The sequence below is a fragment of the Arvicanthis niloticus genome, chromosome 30, assembly GCF_011762505.2.
Source record: "Arvicanthis niloticus isolate mArvNil1 chromosome 30, mArvNil1.pat.X, whole genome shotgun sequence".
Taxonomy (NCBI): Eukaryota; Metazoa; Chordata; class Mammalia; order Rodentia; family Muridae; genus Arvicanthis; species Arvicanthis niloticus.
The window spans coordinates 1,589,905-1,609,456 of NC_133438.1; the positions used below are offsets into that span (position 1 = coordinate 1,589,905).

At 42.9% G+C, this 19,552-nt stretch overlaps 2 protein-coding genes across 7 annotated transcripts in view; one reads left to right on the plus strand and one right to left on the minus strand.

The window, feature by feature from the left end:
- Window positions 1–2,060, minus strand: part of C30H19orf18 (chromosome 30 C19orf18 homolog) — a 47,825-nt gene extending 45,765 nt beyond the window's left edge. For 2 of the 3 annotated variants that reach the window (XM_076927533.1, XM_076927532.1), the window contains exon 1: window positions 1,728–2,060. The gene's annotated coding sequence lies outside the window, so the exon portion shown is untranslated. The remainder of the gene's footprint in view (window positions 1–1,727) is intronic. The other variant, XM_076927531.1, reaches the window with a different exon arrangement.
- Window positions 2,061–2,110: 50 nt separating this feature from the next.
- LOC143440730 (neurotrophin receptor-interacting factor 1-like) lies at window positions 2,111–18,428 on the plus strand. Of its 4 annotated transcripts, none has more exons than XM_076927490.1 (8): window positions 2,111–2,478; window positions 2,616–2,693; window positions 3,434–3,599; window positions 4,390–4,485; window positions 12,483–12,965; window positions 14,922–15,010; window positions 16,154–16,280; window positions 16,601–18,428. In XM_076927490.1, exons 3-8 carry the CDS (start codon window positions 3,566–3,568, stop codon window positions 18,127–18,129), a joined length of 2,358 nt encoding a protein of 785 aa, XP_076783605.1. In that variant the 5' UTR covers window positions 2,111–2,478; window positions 2,616–2,693; window positions 3,434–3,565; the 3' UTR covers window positions 18,130–18,428. The 4 variants fall into 4 exon arrangements, with proteins under 4 accessions (XP_076783605.1, XP_076783602.1, XP_076783603.1 ...); XM_076927487.1 differs by having other exon boundaries at window positions 3,473–3,599; XM_076927488.1 differs by having other exon boundaries at window positions 2,111–2,448; window positions 3,473–3,599.
- The last annotated feature ends 1,124 nt before the right edge of the window (window positions 18,429–19,552 follow it).

Below are 19,552 nucleotides of genomic sequence, written 5' to 3' on the forward strand. Positions count from 1 at the left end.
GTTGCCGAGACTCTATTTAGAAACCTCACAGGAATACACAAATGGTGGGTTGAGAAGGATGGGTCAGTAGGCTCTAGGCATTATGAGAATATCAGAATGTCTGAACTCCAAGTAAGAAAAGACTACACCAATCAGAACAGAGTATAAAGAGACCAGACCCTAAGAATAGAACACTAGACAGTATAAGGAACACAACAGAATTCTTTGTAGTTCTGAGCTGTCTAGAGAATCACAAACATACCAAATTATGGTCGGGCAGACTTCAGGTTTTCCCTGCTCCAATCTGCCATTAGGAACAAACCTAAACACAGGTTATCTAACAATTGGGATTACCAGAACCCACATCCTCTCGAAGTGTAGCATACAAATCAGTCCCTGTGTGTGACCAAGCCAGCTCAGTCAGTCAACAGGGTCTCAAGGGAGGGAGCAAGGATTGAAAAGAAAAAGACAATTAGACAACATTATAACATGACTGCAGCCAGTGCTGAGGTTGAAGCTGGCTTATTTTTCTCCAGCCTGTTTTTATGCCATTCTAAGGACATGCAAAGTACTAGTACTACTACCTAGTACCTAGTACCTAGTACTAGTCAGTTTTAGGTCAAGGAACAAACAAGACAATAAACAAAGTCCCGTGGCATTCAGGGACTTACAAGATGATCAAGGTCTTGACCCTATTTTCTTGTCCTGGCCCAAAGTCAAACTCCTACCTGAGCCTACTTTCTTGTCCTAGTCTAAAGTCAAATTCTTGCTTGAGCCTACCTCTGCGTCCTAATCTAATGTCAAATTCCTGCCAAATTCCTAGCACCGGCCCCAAGAGCGCTCCACATGTAGGAATATTTACAGTTAGCGTCCCTGGGACTGAGGGTAATTTTAGTTCCCCTTACACATCTCTGGTCCTCCATGTCCCTTTGTAGCTGGTCTTTGCGACTTTGTGGGTCCTCTTTTCCTTCCCACCACTGTCCTTTCCTCCTTTTTACCCCCTAACAGTAGACAGAAAAGAAACAAAAACAGAGTGGAGAGAGGAATTAGGGAAATTCCTGAATCTGACTTCTTTTTCTTTTGCTTCTCCTTTGACCTCAGCTACTAACAAACCACAAACACCCTCCTACCTATATAACCAACAACTGGCCCACCCCAACTCCCAACCTATCTACCCTAACATTTATATACTCTCTGAAAAGTCCCCAGAATTCCAAATATAACACAATCACAAAAACTATCTGCCGCAGACAGAACCACGATTCTGCTAGAGCACAAGACAAATCATAGTCAGTTGCTGCAGGCAGTCCGAAGCAGCCCCACATCCCTACGCCTGGAATCAAAACAAAAGCACCTTCATTCATATATATATATATATATATATATATATATATATATATATATATATATATATATATATATATATGAAACCAAATTTCCAGAATTCTCACTACACCGCTTCCTCTGCTGGGGAAAACTGGAGAAGACATTTAGCGTATCCTACCGTATACTTCAGGTCCACCAGGTCTCCACACTTCCCACCTAAACGTTGTAAGACCTACAACCCTGCCCACTCTACAAATCTGGAGGCAAAGTCCTGTCCTCTCATAGAAACTTGAGTAAATTTTAATTCCAATGCCTAATGACTTTCTGTTTCTACAGTTTAGTCCTTTCTTCCTCTCCCTTTAAGGGCACCGGTAAAACCTCAGCACGATTGCATTTGTTCTCCTTCCCCTCAGGAAACTCACTTAAATGACTTTGTCTTCTCTTGCCTCCGACCTACAGCCAGCCGCATCCGGATCCCTCCCCTCTACGCTAGGGTCGCTGTACGTTCCGTCCGTCCCCTCATCCCACCTTCCTTACTCGGCTACACAGCCTGCAACCCGCAGCAGATCTAACACCAGCACTTCCGGCCCACCCCTTGCCAGCCTCAGCTTCCGTCTTGTCCAAGTTCATTTGCTCCGGTCAGTGGGTTCGACTCTCCTTAGCCTCGGTCTCTGTCCGTAGAGGTGCTGGTGCTCAGCGTCTTAGTATCCTCCTTCAAAGGCTTCGTCCTAGTTCTTTAGCAGCCAATAGCGCACTCCTGCGGACTTTGGCTTCACCCGCCAACAGGACGGACGCCGCCTAATTGTTGCCGCTCGACGTCCGCGGGGGCGTCTGGGAGTTGTAGTCCCGACCAGTGAGCTGCTGCAGTACAGAACCAGACCGACGGGAGAGCGCCATTGTGTGTTTCCCGGGCACTGGTAAAGCCGCGTGGAAGCCCGTCGGGGACAGCGCCCATCTTCTGTTTTATTTGCAACCTCTGGAGCCCACTGGCGGCTTCGTTAGTGGCTCCACTTCTACAGACCCGGGAGAAGGTGTGTAGTCGTGGCTCCGGATCCTGAGGAAAACTTTGCGTTCTAGATGGAGAACACATTTTAAGAAAACCAACCGCATTCTGGATTACAGAACATCAGCTTTCCCCTATCGGTTAGACGGGAACCTGTCTTGTAGGCTTATGTGAGTCGGGGAGAGGACTCATTGGGCACTTTGCAATTTTGGGGAGGACTGGTCACGTCCTGCTAAAGAGTGGGATATGGGCAGAGGTGGGGGAGCCACGGAGCGCATTCCTTAGTGCCCCCCTCTTCCGCCTTCAGTTTCCCCAGTGTTCTGCCTACTCTCCTGAGACCTTTGAGGACAGTATGGCTTCCACGCTTCCAACAACCTGGCCCCAGGTGAGTAAAGGCTTCTTTTCAGCTTGTGAACCCGTCCAGGGGCCTGCTAGGGGTGCGAATCTTGTTCTCAGATACCCTAGAGTACCGGGAGGAGTTGAAAGACTGCCCGAGAGGGTGGTTAGAATAGAAGAAACAAACAAACCGATTTCTGAACCGGGAACTGGCAAGCCAGATTGAGGCTTTTCAATTTAAAAGCAAAAAACCAAAAAACAAAACAAAACAAAAAAACAAAACCACTTCTATTGTATTTATTTTGTATATGGGTGTGCACGTGTGTGCCACTGCCTGCTTGTGGAGGATAGAGGACACCTTTCCGGATCGTTACCCTTCTTCCAACATATGAGTCCTGGAGATCAATCAAACTCAGGCTTGGTAGCAGGCACCTTTACCGACTGAGCCATCTCACCAGACCTTTTCAACTTTTTTTTTTTTTTTTTTAAGCTGGGGGTCTGGTGAAGAAACTGACAGGTGTAAGAAAATAAGAGGCTCACGGTTAGTTTGCAGCAGCTACTTTAAGGAAATGACAATTCAAAACCAGGAAAAGAGGTGCAGATGGGAACCAACAGTCCTATCCCTTGGTTAGTGAGAAAAGAACAGGTTTTCATAGCCCACAGGTCTCACTTGTCCCCTGATTAGTGTCAGACAGATTTGCTCAAGGATTTAGACAAAGGAACTGGAGACAAGTCAAATGTAACTGGGTCATCTTGCTCAACCTTTCTATTTTTCTCTCACTGTGGAAGAGAAAAACCCGTGGCTGAACTCCGTCTTGTGGCTTTTAGGAATCTGTAAAGTTTGAAGATGTATCACTGACATTTACCAAGGAAGAGTGGGCACAGCTAGACCTCCAACAGAAGTGCCTGTACAGGGAGATCATGATGGAGAACTACAGTAACGTGATTTCAGTGGGTAAGGCAGCCTCCACTTTAATAAAGCCTGTTAGGGTGGGTGGAGCATGCTTTTATTTCCAGCACTTCGGAGGTGGAGGAGGATTGGAAGTTCAATGCCAGTCTTGCTTGACTCTACCTGCCCCCAACTCTGAATGTGTGGTACCTCTCTCTGAACTGTTTGTGCTTGGGCTTAGGCTAGAGGGACCCGAGGAGAAGTGTTAAGGGAATGTAGAACCTGGTAGAGAGGGAAAAGGCAGCTTTTCAGTATGACTTCAGAAGTTTCATCCAATCAATACATCAGAGCCCCTGAATACTGGGCAGAGCCTATAAGGGATGTTTGTAGCTCTAGTAACAGTTGCCTGTAATTTTTATGGCACATCAAACATATGAGATGCCAGTGTCCAGCAGCTCAGAGGTATCATCAAAGAATTCGATTTCTTTCTGTTCTTAGGAAGTCTTCCGGCCTCTCTAGTTATTTCATAGCTTTAGCTCCAAGCTTTATGTCTATGTTTAAGCAGAAACAAAAGTTGATAGTCCTGACCAGTTCTTTCTCAACTGTCAAATTTAGCAGGGAAGCAAAAGCTTTCCCTGAATGTCCCTCAGTTAAACAACCTCCCTTTTTCCTTTATGGTACCTTTGCTGCCAAGGAAACCCAAGAAATTGAACCAAAGGAATGGATATGTAGTTGTCATTGCCCAAGACCCGACGTTATCTTGTGACAGCATGGGAGAAGGAGGGAATAGATGCTGCAGCAGGCTGGCATCTTCTCTAAGCCCACCTCCAAGCCCTGTCTCTTTTCAATTGAGCAGAGCGTCACTTTTCCAAGCCACATGTGATATCTCAGTTAGAAGAAGCAGAGGACTGTTGGCCAATGCAGAGACAGACTCCTCAAGATAATCTTCCAGGTAAGAGCCAGGCATGTGGGGGTTTCCAAAAGGGATGGACCTTCTGGTTATTCTGAGACTGACGTCTTCTGAGCAGTATGAGAACTCAGGTAGCATGCTGTAATAAGTATAGGTTATTTTCTAATATGCAGTCAGCTTTTCTTGATGCTGGTGACTAAGCCCAGGGCCTTTCACATGATAAGCAGAACTGACATGTTACCACTTGAACTAACATCCCCAGCTTCAGTCTTTATTTAGGTTTGGGGTTGTGGTATTTGGGGTTTGTGTATAGTGGTGGTGGTGTTTGTGTTGGGAGTTTTGTTGTTTTGGATTTTTGTTTTGTTTTGAGATAAGGTCTTAGGTAGTTGAGGCTAGCCTCCAACCTATCAATTAACTAAGGATATGAATTCCTGACCATCCCTCTGTCTTAGGTGTTCTGGAATTACAAATGTGCTACCACACTGGCTCCTGTTTTTATTTCTCTTCTGAGTTTTTTTTTCTTGTTGTTTTTAAGCACATAGGCATATTGTCTGAATAGTTTTTTTTGAAGCCAAGCATTTTAAACCTTTTTTGTTGTTGTTCTGTTTATCTGGTTTCACTTTATGTATGATGGGCATAAAATCTTTGAGCCCCTCAAAAGTTCAGATTCATTCTTCTTCTGTTTGTTGGAAACAGCATCTTTCTGTAGACTAAATTACTACTGTCATAGTACAGAAGCCTCTTCTGTGTTCTTGTGCTTTGTTGGTTTCTTTTTTCCCCTTTCTGGGTGCATGCCATAATGTGACACATTTTATTGTATATTGATGAACTTTAATAAATTTCTATACCCCTTGTAGTTTAAAAAAAAAAAATCTTAGCCAGGTAGTGGTAGCACACACCTTTAATCCCAGCACTTGGGAAACAGAGGCAGTTGGATCTCTGTAATTTTAAGGCCAGCTGGTGTACAGAGCAAGTTCCAGGATAGCCAGGCCTACAAAAAGAAACCATCTTAAAAAAAAAAAAAAACAAAGAAATATTTTTTTTTTTTTTTTGGTTTTTTGAGACAGGGTTTCTCTGTGTAGTCCTGGCTCTCCTGGAACTCACTCTGTAGACCAGGCTAGCCTCGAACTCAGAAATCCGCCTGCCTCTGCCTCCCGAGTGCTGGGATTAAAGGCGTGCGGCTCCACCGCCCGGCCAAAGAAATCTTGGATGTCTTTTAGTCTTCCAGATAAACTCCAGTTTTCCTGGATTAGTTGAGAAAAGCTATTAGAATATACATTAAATTTGATTGGACTTAATTGTCGCTATTACCTGTTCTGGTTAATCCCAGCATGGTTGTTCATATGAGCCTGCATGCTGCTACATCCTCTTAACATTGAGGTTTTAATTCCTTTTTTTTTTTTTTTTTTTTTTTTTTTTTTTTTTTTGGTTTTTGGAGACAGGGTTTCTCTGTGTAGCCCTGGCTGTCCTGGAACTCACTCTGTAGACCAGGCTGGCCTCGAACTCAGAAATCCACCTGCCTCTGCCTCCCAAGTGCTGGGATTAAAGGCATGCGCCACCACCGGCTGGCTTAATTCCTTTTCTATTGCTGTGAAGATATACCATGACCAAGATACAAGAAAAAACATTTAATTGAGGGTTTTCATGTAGTTCACTGTGTAAGTCCATGAAGCATCATGGTGAGGTGCATGGTGTCAGGCAGACAGGCGGGCATGGTTCACTGGGTAAGTCGATGAAGCATCATGGTGAGGTGCATGGTGTCAGGCAGACAGGCGGGCATGGTTCACTGGGTAAGTCCATGAAGCATCATGGTGAGGTGCATGGTGTCAGGCAGACAGGCGGGCGTGGTGCTGAAGCATAGCTAAGAGCTCACTTCCTAATTCACAAACCAGAAGCAGCTAGAGCGCTCAAGCCAACTGGGAATGGCATGGACTTTCAAACCTCAAAGGTCAACCCCAGTGACACAGCTCCTCCAACCAGACAACACCTAATCTTTTCTAAACAGTTCCACCAACCTGGAACCAAACATTCAAATATATTAGCCTAGAGGGCCATTTTCTTTTTTCTTTTTTCTTTTTTTCATTTTATTTTCTTTATTTGATATTTATTTACATTTCAAATGTTATCCACTTTTTCTCTTCTCCCAGTCCAGAAACTCCCTATAACATCCTCCCTCCACCTGCTTCTATGAGGGTGTGCCCCTACCTTCCCACTCATGCCTGCCTCCCTGCCCTGGCATTCCCATACACTGTGGCATCAAGCCTTCACAGGATCAAGAGTCTCTCCTCCCACTGTTACCCAACAAGGCCATCTTCTGCTACATATGTTGCTGTAACCATGGGTCCCTCCATGTGTACTCTTTATTTGGTTGTTTAGTCCCTGGCAGCTCTGGGGAGTCTAACTGGTTGATATTGTTATTCTTCCTATGTGTTGCAAAACCCTTCAGCTCCTTCAGTTCTTTCTCTAACTCCTCCATTGGGGACCCAGTGTTCAGTCCAAAGGTAGGCTGCTAGCATCTTTTTCTGTAATTGTCACGCTCTTGTAGAGCCTCTCAGGAGACAGACATACCAAGCTCTGGTCAGCATGCACTTCTTGGCATCCTCCATAGCATCTGGGTTTCATGTCTCTATATGGGATGGATCCTCATGGGCAGTCTCTATATACCCTTTCCTTCAGTCTCTGCTATACACTTTGTCTCCCTATTTCTTTCTGTGAGTATGAAGTTCCCCCTTCAAAGAAGAACTGAAGAATCCACACTTTTGCTTTCCTTCTTCTTGAGCTTCATGTGGTCTGTGAATTGTGTCTTGAGTATTCCAAGCTTTTAGGCTAATATCCACTTATCAGTGAGAGCATACCATGTGTGTTCTTTTGTGATTGGGTTATTCCACTCAGGATGATATTTTCTAATTCCATCCATTTGCCTAATAAGTTCATGAATTCATTGTTTTTTTTTTTTGTTTTTGATTTTTAATTTTTATTTATTTTTTTTATTAGATATTTTATTTACACTTCAGATGGCATCCCCTTTCCCCATTCCCCCCCCCTTAGGAAACCCCTATCCCATGCCCTCTTTTCCTTTTTGCATTTATACATTTTTTTAAAATAATGTTAATCATAGGCTTTATAAGTTTGGAATTGTTCAATCAGAGGTGTAACCCACTGACCAACCTAGATATAACAACTATCTTTGACTGGTGGAGATACTTGAACATCTGCCTCCCTGTCTCCCCCCTCTTTCTCTCTTTCTTCACCTAGCTTCTCCTCTCCTTCTTCTCCTCCTCTTCTTACTCCTTTTCTTCCTCTCAGTACTCCTCCTACCTTAGCTCCTCCTACACATCACCCTTCCTGTTAAATGAAACTTTTCTCTCAAAATACAATTAGAGCATAATTATGCCAATTTGTACCAGTGAGGTACAGGATAGTCCTAATACCCAGTCCATCCTTTTGTTGACTAACCAGCTCCTCTGTCATCTATCCTAACTAAAACATTTAGTTCTGAACCTGGTTTTAGGATGAATGTCAGCTGACGACCATCCACTCAAATCTTTTCTCTTAAGGTCAATAGCTTTATGTTTTCAACCCCATCAGAAATCCAGAATGACTGAGTTAACTATAATTGTGGGAAGCACAAATCATAGCTTCTAAAACTTAGCCAATTTATAGAGACCTCTGACCACCTGGACACTCGCTCTACTTCAAAACGTCTGTTCTTCTGCCTTCTGGCCCAGGATCATCTGACAGACCTTAGTGCTGCAGAATTATTAAGGGCTGATTACTCTGTCTAGGCAGATATAATCAGTCGACTATTCTGCAAGTGTGTCCTTTTCTGGACAGTAATTTGTCTGTAGAAGGAAAGTGGCAATTCTTGCCTAGTGGCTGTCTCACCACAACTGGAGTAACTCCAAGGATGCTCAATTTCTTCTTAGAATTCAATATAGGAAGCTGTCTGGAGCAGACAGGTCTCTAATGAAAATAAACATTAATACTGAAATGTTTGTCATGTCAATTCTAAGGATTTCTGATGTTTTGAAAACCAGCAAGGGAAACAGCCTGAATTTTTGGAATTCACTTGTTTTAAAGGTGTTAAAGGCATAAACTATTTTAAGGAGTGGAACTATGGTTTTCTTTTTCTCTCCATAATGATATAATGTTAGGTAAAACTTTACACTAATCATGAAGAACTACCTAGTAGTGTTTACCTTGAAAGTTGTATTTAAACTGTGCCAAGTCTCTACTTATCCTGTCAATAGATCATAGATGAAAAGGGACCAGTGACACATCCAAGGAGGTTTGCTGAGCCAATTGCTTTTTTGAACTTCAAGAGGTCCAGGTAGCAAATAAAAATATGAGATTTTAGAATGTCATACATTACTATTAATGCCCAAAATTGAGATTGAATCCAAAGTTCAAATCCTTTCTTACAACTGAGCTTACAAGCCTCACCAGCTAGAATGACAGCATGGAATGTCTAAATTCTAAGACAAATGTCATTCATCCTCAAGAAAGCTTTGAGTTGAATAAGATCCTGTGATGGCAACATGGGAAAATAAATTAGGTTGTGCTCATGTATTCACTTGTCATTCTGTGGCCATTCAAAAAACATAGCCACATGTATATTCCTAAAGTGGGGCACTTGAAAGCTAACTAGACTTAATCATTAGAAGCAATGCATAAAAGACACTGTTGGTCAGGCATGGGTGGCACATAGCTAAATCAAAGCACTTGAGAGGCAGAGGAAGGCTGGTCTCTTAGGAATTCTAGAATACTAAGGTAGCATAGTGAGACCCTGTCAATAAATAAGGGAAAAAGAGATTAACTAGTAGATGAATAGGTCGTAACCACAGGAGAACCTCCAAAAAATGCTTTTTTGCACCTTTGTGTATGTGTGGTTTTGCCTCTGTCTTTTTCTGTGCACTCTCTGCATGCAGTTCCCTCTGAGGCCAAAGGAGGGCATCTAAGTCCCTGGGACTGGAGTGACACATGGTTTTGAGTCATCATATGTGTGGTGGGAATTGAACCCAGGTCCTCTGGAAAAAACTATTAATTGCTGAGCCATCTCTCCAGCCCCAAATTTGAAAATTGTCAAAGTAAGAACTGAAGCAGGAAATGAACCTTATAGGAGTCATTTCCCTTTTGTTTGAGGAAGAGAGGCAGATATTCTTTATACAGCCTGAGGATGTCCACATGCTCACGCAAACATATAGAGAATGAAAGAAATACCCATACAAAATGTTAGAATACATATATATGGAAAATGAAGGAATTTCACTACAGACCTCTAAGGGCTCAGGGCCTTATCAACTTGTTGGCTGTCTAGAATCTAGAGTGATCATGTGTTTGGGATAGAGCCTAGTCCAGTACTGTTGGTTTTTGTTCAAGAACACATTTTCTCTTGTCTTTTACAAATTTTTCTCTGAGATATTTAGGGTGGGGGGTCTGATATCAAAAAAGGGTGCAGTAAATATGTTTAGTGTGAGAAAGCTCAGTTTCAGCTCAGCTTGGACCACCTTAACTGTTGGATGACTAAAACAGGATATTAATCTGTAAAGACATAAACAGGACTCTTTTGTGAAATTTTCAATATCTGAGAACTCCTCCAAGGGAAGAAATCTCAGAAGTATAATTGGAGCAGGAACAACTTCTGACCTAAGTTAGTTTTACCTTGAGAGAACTTGCACTAGAGCCCCACCCCCACCCCATAAAAATACAATTTAGTAAAAATAAATAATAGCATCTGAGATCTCTAAAGCCATGAGAATGTGCATGATATAGAAGCACTTTCATGTGTAGCTCTCTTATTTGGTATCACAGTTGTACTAGGGATAGTCTTAAGAATGTAATTGCTATTAGGAAGCCACTGAGTATTAAAGAAATCCCTGACCAGGATCCCTGTGGATATGACAATGTGGAAGGCCTCAGTAGGAGTCCTCATTGGATCCTGTATCAGAGGACTCATATGGGCAAGGACCCTTTGGAAGTTTCTCTAGGGAAATCATCAGCTTTAACTCCTACATTGTCTGAAAATGAGAAAATACACAGTTATAAAGGATTACAGTGAATAGGAAAAGTGAAATGTCACGAGCCTTAAAAAAAACAAATTATTCTATAAACTCCAATTGGTTAGCAATATGACTGAATTGCTTGGCCCTTAGTAAGAAGGTACCACAGAGTGAATGAATACCTGAAGAAACCCCAAGAAACAAGAGTATATCTTCAAAGGGTATTTCAGTATGGGTCCAAACTTTGAGAGAATAAAGGAAGTCGTGAGGCAGACAGTGTTACAGAGACATCTGAGGGCTCAGATTTACAGATTTGTTTGAGAGTCCAGAATCTACAGAGTGACCATGTATTTTGGCTAGACCAGGGGATCTCAACCTTCCTAATGCTGTGACCCTTTAATACAGCTCCTCATTTTATGGTGACCCTCAACCATAAAATTATTTTTGTTGCTACCTCATAACTGTAATTTTGTTATTGTTATGAACCCCCGTGAAAGGGTCATTCAGCCCTCAAAGGGGTCATGGCTCACAGGTTGAGGACTGCTCTGCTAGAGTCTAGTCCAGTAGCATATTTTCATGTATGTTGATTTGTGTTCAAGAATACATTTTCTCTTTCATGTGTTTGTTCTCTGGGATCTTTGTGTGCCGTCTGTCTGTCCATCTGTCTGTCTCAGATATGTGTATCATGATTCTCTTAAATAGATAGCATTTTCTAGCACCCACACTTAAATTCTGGGGTCACTGGAAGGCTTGCAATACATTGCTAAAACCAATGAAGAGAGCTTTGAAGCAAACGTTATGGGTGATGAAGGGGAGACATCCCTCTGAAGAAGTTTTTAAAAAGAAAAAATTTAAAGCAAGAAACAAATAGGCCTGGTGTTATAAGCCAAAAATGCCAGCTACTTGGAAAGCCAAGACAGGTTCAAAGCCAGTCTGGGGAATTACTTGTCCTCAAATAAAAAGCAAAAAGAGGGGCTGCAGATATAGTCGGCAAAGTGTTTTCCCGGTATCCACAAGGCCTTGAATTGAATCCCAGCACCACATAAACCACATATGATCATGGGTTCCTGTGCTCAGTAGCTAAGAAGAGCCTCAAAAAGTCCTCTTCTGCTATGTAGAGCTCAAGGCCACCTGGGTCAGCTGCCCTATCTCAAAAGAGTGTGTGTCCTAGTTGATACACCTCAGTGATTGAGCAACCCTTTAGGGCTAGGACCTAGGCAAAGAATGAAAAATCAAAAAGGAAAGGAAAAAAAATTCTGCATGAATTTTATTTCTTTTTAGACAAAATACAACCAACCAATGATGTGCAAAATAAAAGACAAGTTTTAAAAAACTATACAAAAGAAGGAGGGTAAGGGAGGAAATCCATACAGATAGATACTCTATAATGCATGTAACTTGATGATAGTACTTGTTGATATAAGAATGACCCAGTTCCTTATGTACTTAACAAAACAGTGTTTGTGTTTCTTTTTATGTGTTTGTTTGTTTTATTTTTACTTTATTTATATGAGTGCACTATAGCTGTCTTAAGATCCCATTACAGATGGTTGTGAGCCATCATGTGGTTGCTGGGAATTGAACTCAGGACCTCTGGAAGAGCACTCAGTGCTCTTAACCGCTGGGCCATGTCTCCAATCCCAGTATTTGTGTTTCTTAAAACATGCAAATGAAATTGGGTTTCTTGTATCTTAGGTTAACCTTAACCTTACTATGTAGCCAGGCTTGACCTTGAACATCTGATCCTCTTGTCTCTCTGTGCTGGGGTTACAGGCACGGATCACTGTGACTGGCTTTAATGAATTTCTGGGGATATGCTACATCATTCTCTAACAACCGAGCTACATACTCAGCCTGTTTTTGTGTATGTTTTTTGGATGAGTCTGTCTTTGTGACTCTAGTTGGCCTATAACTCAATATGTAGATCTGGCTAGACTCTTAACAGTGATCCCCTCTTGCCCTCTTTCCCCTGCCTCCCAAGAACAATGATTATAGGAATGTGCCACATTACCTAGCATTTGCTCTGGTTTTGACTTTTAGAATGTTCTGGGCCTTCTCCATACCTTGGAATGAATTCCTTTCCTGCCGAGAGTCCTCTGATGAAGATCAAGGTTGTTGAGGTCCTTACATTGAACAAGGATGTGGCTGGTCCCCGGAATGCCCTGCTTCAATCTCTCTATCCAGAAAGTGGAGAAGATTTGAACCCAGGTAACTGCAAGCCAGCTAAACAACCAAGCAAGCGTTTGAATGACACTGAAGCTTCTCGACAGAAGTTCCGACAATTCCAGTATGAAGAGTCAGCTGATCCCCAGAAGGCTGTGTCCCAGCTTCATGAGCTGTGTCACCAGTGGCTGCAGCCTAATACACGTTCAAAGAAGCAGATCCTAGAGATGCTGGTGCTCGAGCAGTTCCTGAGTGCACTGCCTGAGAAGTTGCGGGTGTGGGTAGAATCCCATCACCCAGAAGATTGCAAAGCAGTGGTGTCTTTGTTGGAGAATATGGCCTCGGTGTCTAAGGATGATGGTGAGTGTCCTGAAAGGGTGATGTGACAAACATCTCTGTGAAGGCTTTGTGAGGGAATGAGGAGTGCTGAGGTGACTGAGAATGTTCCCATTTCAGACCACAAACATCCGGATCTCCCATGTTCCCAGTTAGAATTAATGGAAATCTGAAGTGTTTGGTATTCATCCCTGTTTTCCCAAACAAAAACCTTCCATGGGCTTCATGGAAGCTTATAGATGCAATGTTTTTTTTTTTTTTTTTTTTTCCTTTATCCTGTTGTGGTCCCTAATACATAGCCAGCCTTCCAGTTCTTTGAAGGGGCTATAAATGAAGTCCAACTAAGGGGAGACTCGAGAGTTGACTGAGCCTGCGGGCCTTCAGAAAAGATGGGATGTGACAAGTGAATACACATATGATAGTACTAAGATGGTGAAGAGGTCAGGATACAGGTGGAGTTTGTGGAGGTTGCTTCTGTCGCTGAAACCTGCTATAACAAGAAAAGAAGCAGGGTGGATATCCCAATGAAACATTGGCCAGGAATCTTGTATAGCCTGTAGAAGTTGAAAAGGCAAAGAATGAGTTCTTCCCTATATCCAAGAAGAACATCTTGATTTTAAGCCAGTGATGCTGATGCCAGAGCTCTGGTCTCTGAAACCTTAATGTATTTTACCAGACCTGATGATGTAGGCTTATAATCTAAGATATTCAAGAGGCCAGTTCAAGGCCTTCCTGAGCTACAAATGAGTTCAAGTCAGTGTGAGCAATCTATCATGACCCTGTCTCAAAATAGAAAAGGACTGGTGCTATCACCCAGGAGTAGCACAGCATTCTGGCTTTAATACCCAGGATTTAGGAAGTGAAGCAGTTTATGACAGTTAACTGGAGTTCAACTCCCCCCAGAAGCTACATGTTGAAAAAACATGGGTATGGTCATGCTTGTGTAACCACACTATTATAGTGGATGGAGACAGGAAAGTCAATCGGGTTTTCTGTCCTCCAGCCTGGTTACAAGTTCAGTGAAAGACTCTGTCTCAAATGGACATAGTAAAGAAAGATAGATTAAGACACCAGACATCCTCATCTATCCTCTGAATGCACCCAAACACGCATGCACATAAACTGTACTTACAAATACCAAAAAAGCTGTAAAGTGGCTTTAGGAAGAAGGGAATCCTTACTGGAAGAGTTCCAGAATGCTCTCTCTAACTCTAGGCACACCTCTACCTAGGAGGTTCAATAAGAGCCTCCACTCATCCCCTCATCCATCACACTTGCCTGCCTTCAGCTGGTGTCATTGCCATTAAGGCTTCCAAACACAGAATTTCTCTTTCCTAAATGTTCCAGCAAAAGCTTCATTTGCTTTAAAAGTGTATGGTCTCCCGTGTCTCCCAGAGTCCATGAAGGTGAAGGGATGGTATGGTGGAGCAGGCTGGGTGATGTCATTTGTCCCCATCCTAGCTGGAGTAGAATCAGCATGGTCAAAGCCCATAGAGTATGTGGAGACACATGAGGAAGACTGGACCTGGAAGAATCCTTGGAAGGGCTGTTAGTACTGGCCAGGGATGTTTAATATGACCAGTAGCACAAAATGGGGACACATTCTGTGACCAAAGGAAGATCCTTCTCTTCTCCAAGGCAGCAAAGGGGGAACCATACAAGCACCATAAGGGCTTGGAGAGTAGAAACAGACTTTACCACTAAGGAAAGGCCATTGTTTCAGAAATCAGAGCCTGAGACAGATGCTGAAATCTGGAATAGGAAGAAAATAAAAGGTTTCTATAGCAGAAATACCAGTCTCTGGTTCATGCAGAGTAACACACTGGGCCATCCAGTTACAGGAATTGTTTACTGTGGTGAAGGGGTCAACATAGACCATCAAGGGGCATAGGTGTGCATAGGCCATGGGTTGCAGACTTGGTGGTTCTTTCGGCCTGAGGGCCACCGCCTCATTAACTCTTCATATGGCATCTTCTCCAGCTCTGCTTGCCTGCTCTAGTGAGGCCACTGATCAACTAAAGGAGAAAAGGGAGGATGTGGCCACCTTACCGGTTACTGTACCACCTGAGGTAAGCAAAAACCTTTTGTTCCTTTGGTCACAGCTTCCTTTAAGGGACCACCCCTAAGATGTCCCTTCTACACTAAGCCTTGCCAAGACTTCACAGAAGATAGAAGCCATTTTAACTTTCTGAGTTCTTGGGCCTAAGTGGAATTCTAAAAAACCCAAGTGTGAAGAGTAACCCTCCTGACGTGATGGGCATAGTGAAAGCAAACAGTAGGTGTTCAAGAACCAAGACTGAGAAACATAAGAACCAGAAGAATCACAGGTAGTTTGTAAGAACTACATTGTACCCTAGTTAGAATGAGTGAGCCCTTGTCCTTTGGAGACACTTATTTGGGGAATTAGAAATGAAACAGCATGGGCTCAGATCAGTCTCAGAAGTAGGTGATGGGCATACAATAGGATTAGCCCTGTCGGCCAGGAAAATGGTATGTATATGGCATTAGTGTGTATTATGTATATGGTATTAGTGACATTAGTGTGTATATGACTCTTCCCTACAAGTGGTTTATATTGGCTCGGGTGTGTGATGGAATTGTTGGGTCTCATGTAATGGGCAATGTGGGTTAGGCTTCAGGCAAGGCTGCTCCCTGGGAATGGGAAGAAACTGATCCCAGACTCATTGCTGTGTATACTGTTCCTTCTAAGATAGGCTCTGCTGCATCTGGGCAGAATACCTCCCAGATCCGGGCAAGGTGATGAGAAGGAAGAGTCTTCCTTTCCGAATCCTTAGTCACTCATAAGAAACTGACATGGCATAGGTGACTATAATACATAGGTCAGACCTGTCCATTAACAGCAAGGATTGGTCTTCATTGTAGGTGTTATATTACAGGACAAGGCTGTCTCCAGAGGGGGACAGTCCTTTGGAGGATGTTGTCCTTACAATGCAGGCTTAATACAGGTGCTAGTATGATCAGTGTAGCATGCTTACTGTACTTGTAGCTCTTTGTCAATCAGGAGCTCTGCCTACCAACTTGGGACCCAGGCTTTAGTTTGGAGAAATACCTTGTGGATCTCTTTTGGGGTCAGAAAAGTAATTGTCTCTAAGTAAACCACCAAAGCAGAAAAGTCCTTCTGTGTGGTATCATGTCCCAGTGACCTTTCTTCTGCCCACACTGGCAAACATGGAGCTTTTATAACATTACAGGAGCCGGTGACTTTCCAGGATGTGGCTGTGGACTTCAGTCAGGAGGAGTGGCGGCTACTAGGTCCGATGCAGAGGACCGAGTATCATGATGTGATGCTAGAGACCTTGGGCAACTTGGTCTCTGTGGGTAAGGCTATTCCTACATTTAGAAATTCCCCCAGATCTCTCAGTTTTTCTCTACCCAGTGTCAGAACTGGCTGTGCTCTCAAGAATCTCTTGTCTGTCCAGGATCTTTATCTAAAACTGTGACCCTGCATTGGTAAGGAGCCTTAAGTGCACAGAGGCAGCCTCATGTCTGGTTTGTCTAGGGGAGTGAGAAAGCTCCTGGTTTTGCTGCTTGTCACTCCCTAGACTGAATAACTGTTTAAGAAGATGTAACTTTATTTTTTTAATACTGTCACACTGGCACTTATAACTACAACATGTATATCCTTTGGTTTCTTTCAGGGTGGGAGTCTACACTGGGAAACAAAGAGTTAACTCTAGACTCTCATATTCCTGTGGTAAAACCAATTCATGACCCAACCCCAAAAGATCTCTCAAGGAATGGTACCCAGTCCACTGTCTTTGAAACTATCTCACAAAATGGAGTCCAAGAAATGCACACCATAGAATCAAATCAAGTGGGGCTTCTACAGGAAAAAGGCCAACCTCAGGAGAAGTTCTCTGAAAGCTCCAAGGCTCAGGACGGAACTACTCTTAACAAAAGCCAGGGCTCACTCAATGAAGTTCTTCCCAGCAAGCATGTAAAAGTTAAACGGAAGGGCACAAGAAAGGGGAAATGCAGGAAAACCACCATTTCCATGACACGAGGTTTACGCATAAGAAGTAAGCAAAAGGACTCTGTGGAGTGGCAAGACAAGAGTAGCAGCAATCCTGTGACACATGAGTCCTCTATAGCAAAACACCAACAGGGTTCTGAGCAGGGAGAAGCTGCAGCCAGCAGAGATCCCATTACACTTACTGTGCCTGCAAAATTTTACCAGAAAAACACTGGCTCTGAAGAGGTTAGATTCAGGGACAGTAGCAATGCCGTGGGACCTGATGCACCTACAAACATTGACCAGAAAGGCCCTGAATGGCATGAAGATGGGGAAAGTAACAATTCCATGTCACAAGGTTCATCTGTACAAAATCACCAGAAGGGGTCTGTAGCAGGAAGAGCCAAGGATAACAGTATCTTGACACATGCTTTACCTGTAAAACTTCACCAGAAAGGCTATGAAGAAGGTAAAGTCCAAGGAAATAGGAATTCCTTGAAACATGGAAGACCTCACCAGAAGGGTTCTAAAAGGCAAAAGGTCAGGGAAGTTAGCACTTCTGAAAACCATGTTCCCTATATAAAAAATCACCTCAAGACCTCAGAAAGAGGAAAAGGCAAGGAAATCAATGCTTCCAAAAAATATGGTCCCTCTATAAAAACTTACTGTAAAGGTTCCGAAGTGAGAAAGCTCAGGAGAGCAAACAATTGTGGGAAAGGCGTCAACCAACAGGCTCAGCAGATATTCTTTATAAAAATTCGCAAAGGGAGCCAAGTTTACAAATGTAGTGAATGTGGGAAAATGTTCAGAAATCCTAGGTATTTCTCTGTCCACAAGAAGATCCACACAGGAGAGCGGCCTTATGTGTGTATGACCTGTGGGAAAGCATTTGTTCAGAGCTCCTCCCTCACACAGCATATTAGAATTCATAGTGGGGAGAAACCATTTGAGTGTTCAGAGTGTGGGAGGACCTTCAACGACCGCTCAGGCATCTCTCAGCACCTGAGAACTCATACAGGAGCTAAGCCCTACCACTGTCAGCACTGTGGGAAAGCTTTCCGTCAGAGTTCCCACCTTACCAGGCATGAGAGAACTCATACTGGGGAGCGCCCATATGTGTGCACCAGTTGTGGGAAGGCCTTCACACAGAGCTCACACCTTGTTGGGCATCAGAAAACACATGGGATAAAGTGCAAGAAGCAGCCCAAATTGTAGCCTTTGTGCCTTTCAAAGCACTATTTTTTAGCCATGAAATGTACTATGTAAACACTTAGTATGATAGATAGACTTTGAATAAGGAGAGCCCCACACCTTAAGGACAGCTCAGGACACCTCCCAGCAGGCAGTGAGTGAAACCATCTGGGAGTTCTTAATTGCTTCATTTATCCTCAAAAGGAAATAAAAGATCTGAAAATGCTTTTAAGTTTAAAAAGCCAAGGACCAACAATTGCACTGATTTCCATACAGGGTAGTGTGTGAATGACAAAAACTAAACGTATGCAGATAAACTATTATATTTGTGTGGAACTTTTTTTCTGCTCTAATAGCTGTTTTTCATTATCAATTTGACTACATCTGGAATTAACTAAAACACTAGCAGATGAGTATACCATTGAGGAATTTTTTTTCTTAACTAGATCATTTAAAATGGGCAAACACACTTTTAATCTGAGTTGCACCTTCAACTGGCAACCTATATAAAGGACACAGAAGAAGGAAGCTTGCCCTCTTTGCCTGCTTGCTCTCACTAGCTAGTCTATCCCCTCACTGGCATTAGAGCTTAGAGGTTCTGGCATGTACCACCTGAGACATCCTGCCTCACGAACTGAAAAACTACTGGATTCTTAGACCTTCCATTGATAAACAGCCATTGTACTAGCTGAACTATAACCTATAAGTCATTCTAATTAGCATGTGTGTATGTATGTTTATATATACACATGAGAAGAGAAATTCATACTATCAGACCCACTACACTAGGGTACCTTGAATAATATCTGCTTAATTAAGCATCATTTGTTTGTTTTTTTATTTTTGAGACAGGGTTTTTCTGGGTAGGACTGGCTGTCTTACAATTCACTCTATAGACCAGGCTGACGTCAAACTCAGGGATCCACCTGCCTCTGCCTCCTAAGTTCTGGGATTAAAGGTGTGAGGCACCTGGCAATTAACTATCTTTTATGTCGTGATCTCGACCAGTACTAGCAGATCATTGTACAGGGGGCAGGATATTTTAAGGAATCATTGGAGGCCCAGAGGTCTAGAAGTCTGTAGTGAATCCAGGGTCACATGAGAATATCCTCTGGCTTTACATTACCATCGTCCCTAAAGGACCAGTTACGGGAGAAGTTCATCACCGTTAAGCAACAAAACACTGGCAATGTCAGGGCATGTGTTTGATACTCACTTTCAAATTCCATTAGATAGATAGATAGATAGATAGATAGATAGATAGATAGATAGATCGATATCCAGTTCAACAAAGAAAAGGAAGGCAAAGGACTAGCAATATGGCTCAGCTGGTAAAGGGGGCCTGCCACCAAACTTGATGACCTGATTTTAATCCCTAGGACAAATACAGTGGGAAGAGAACTGATTCTTGCAAGTTGTCCACTGACATCCGCATGTGTGCCATGGT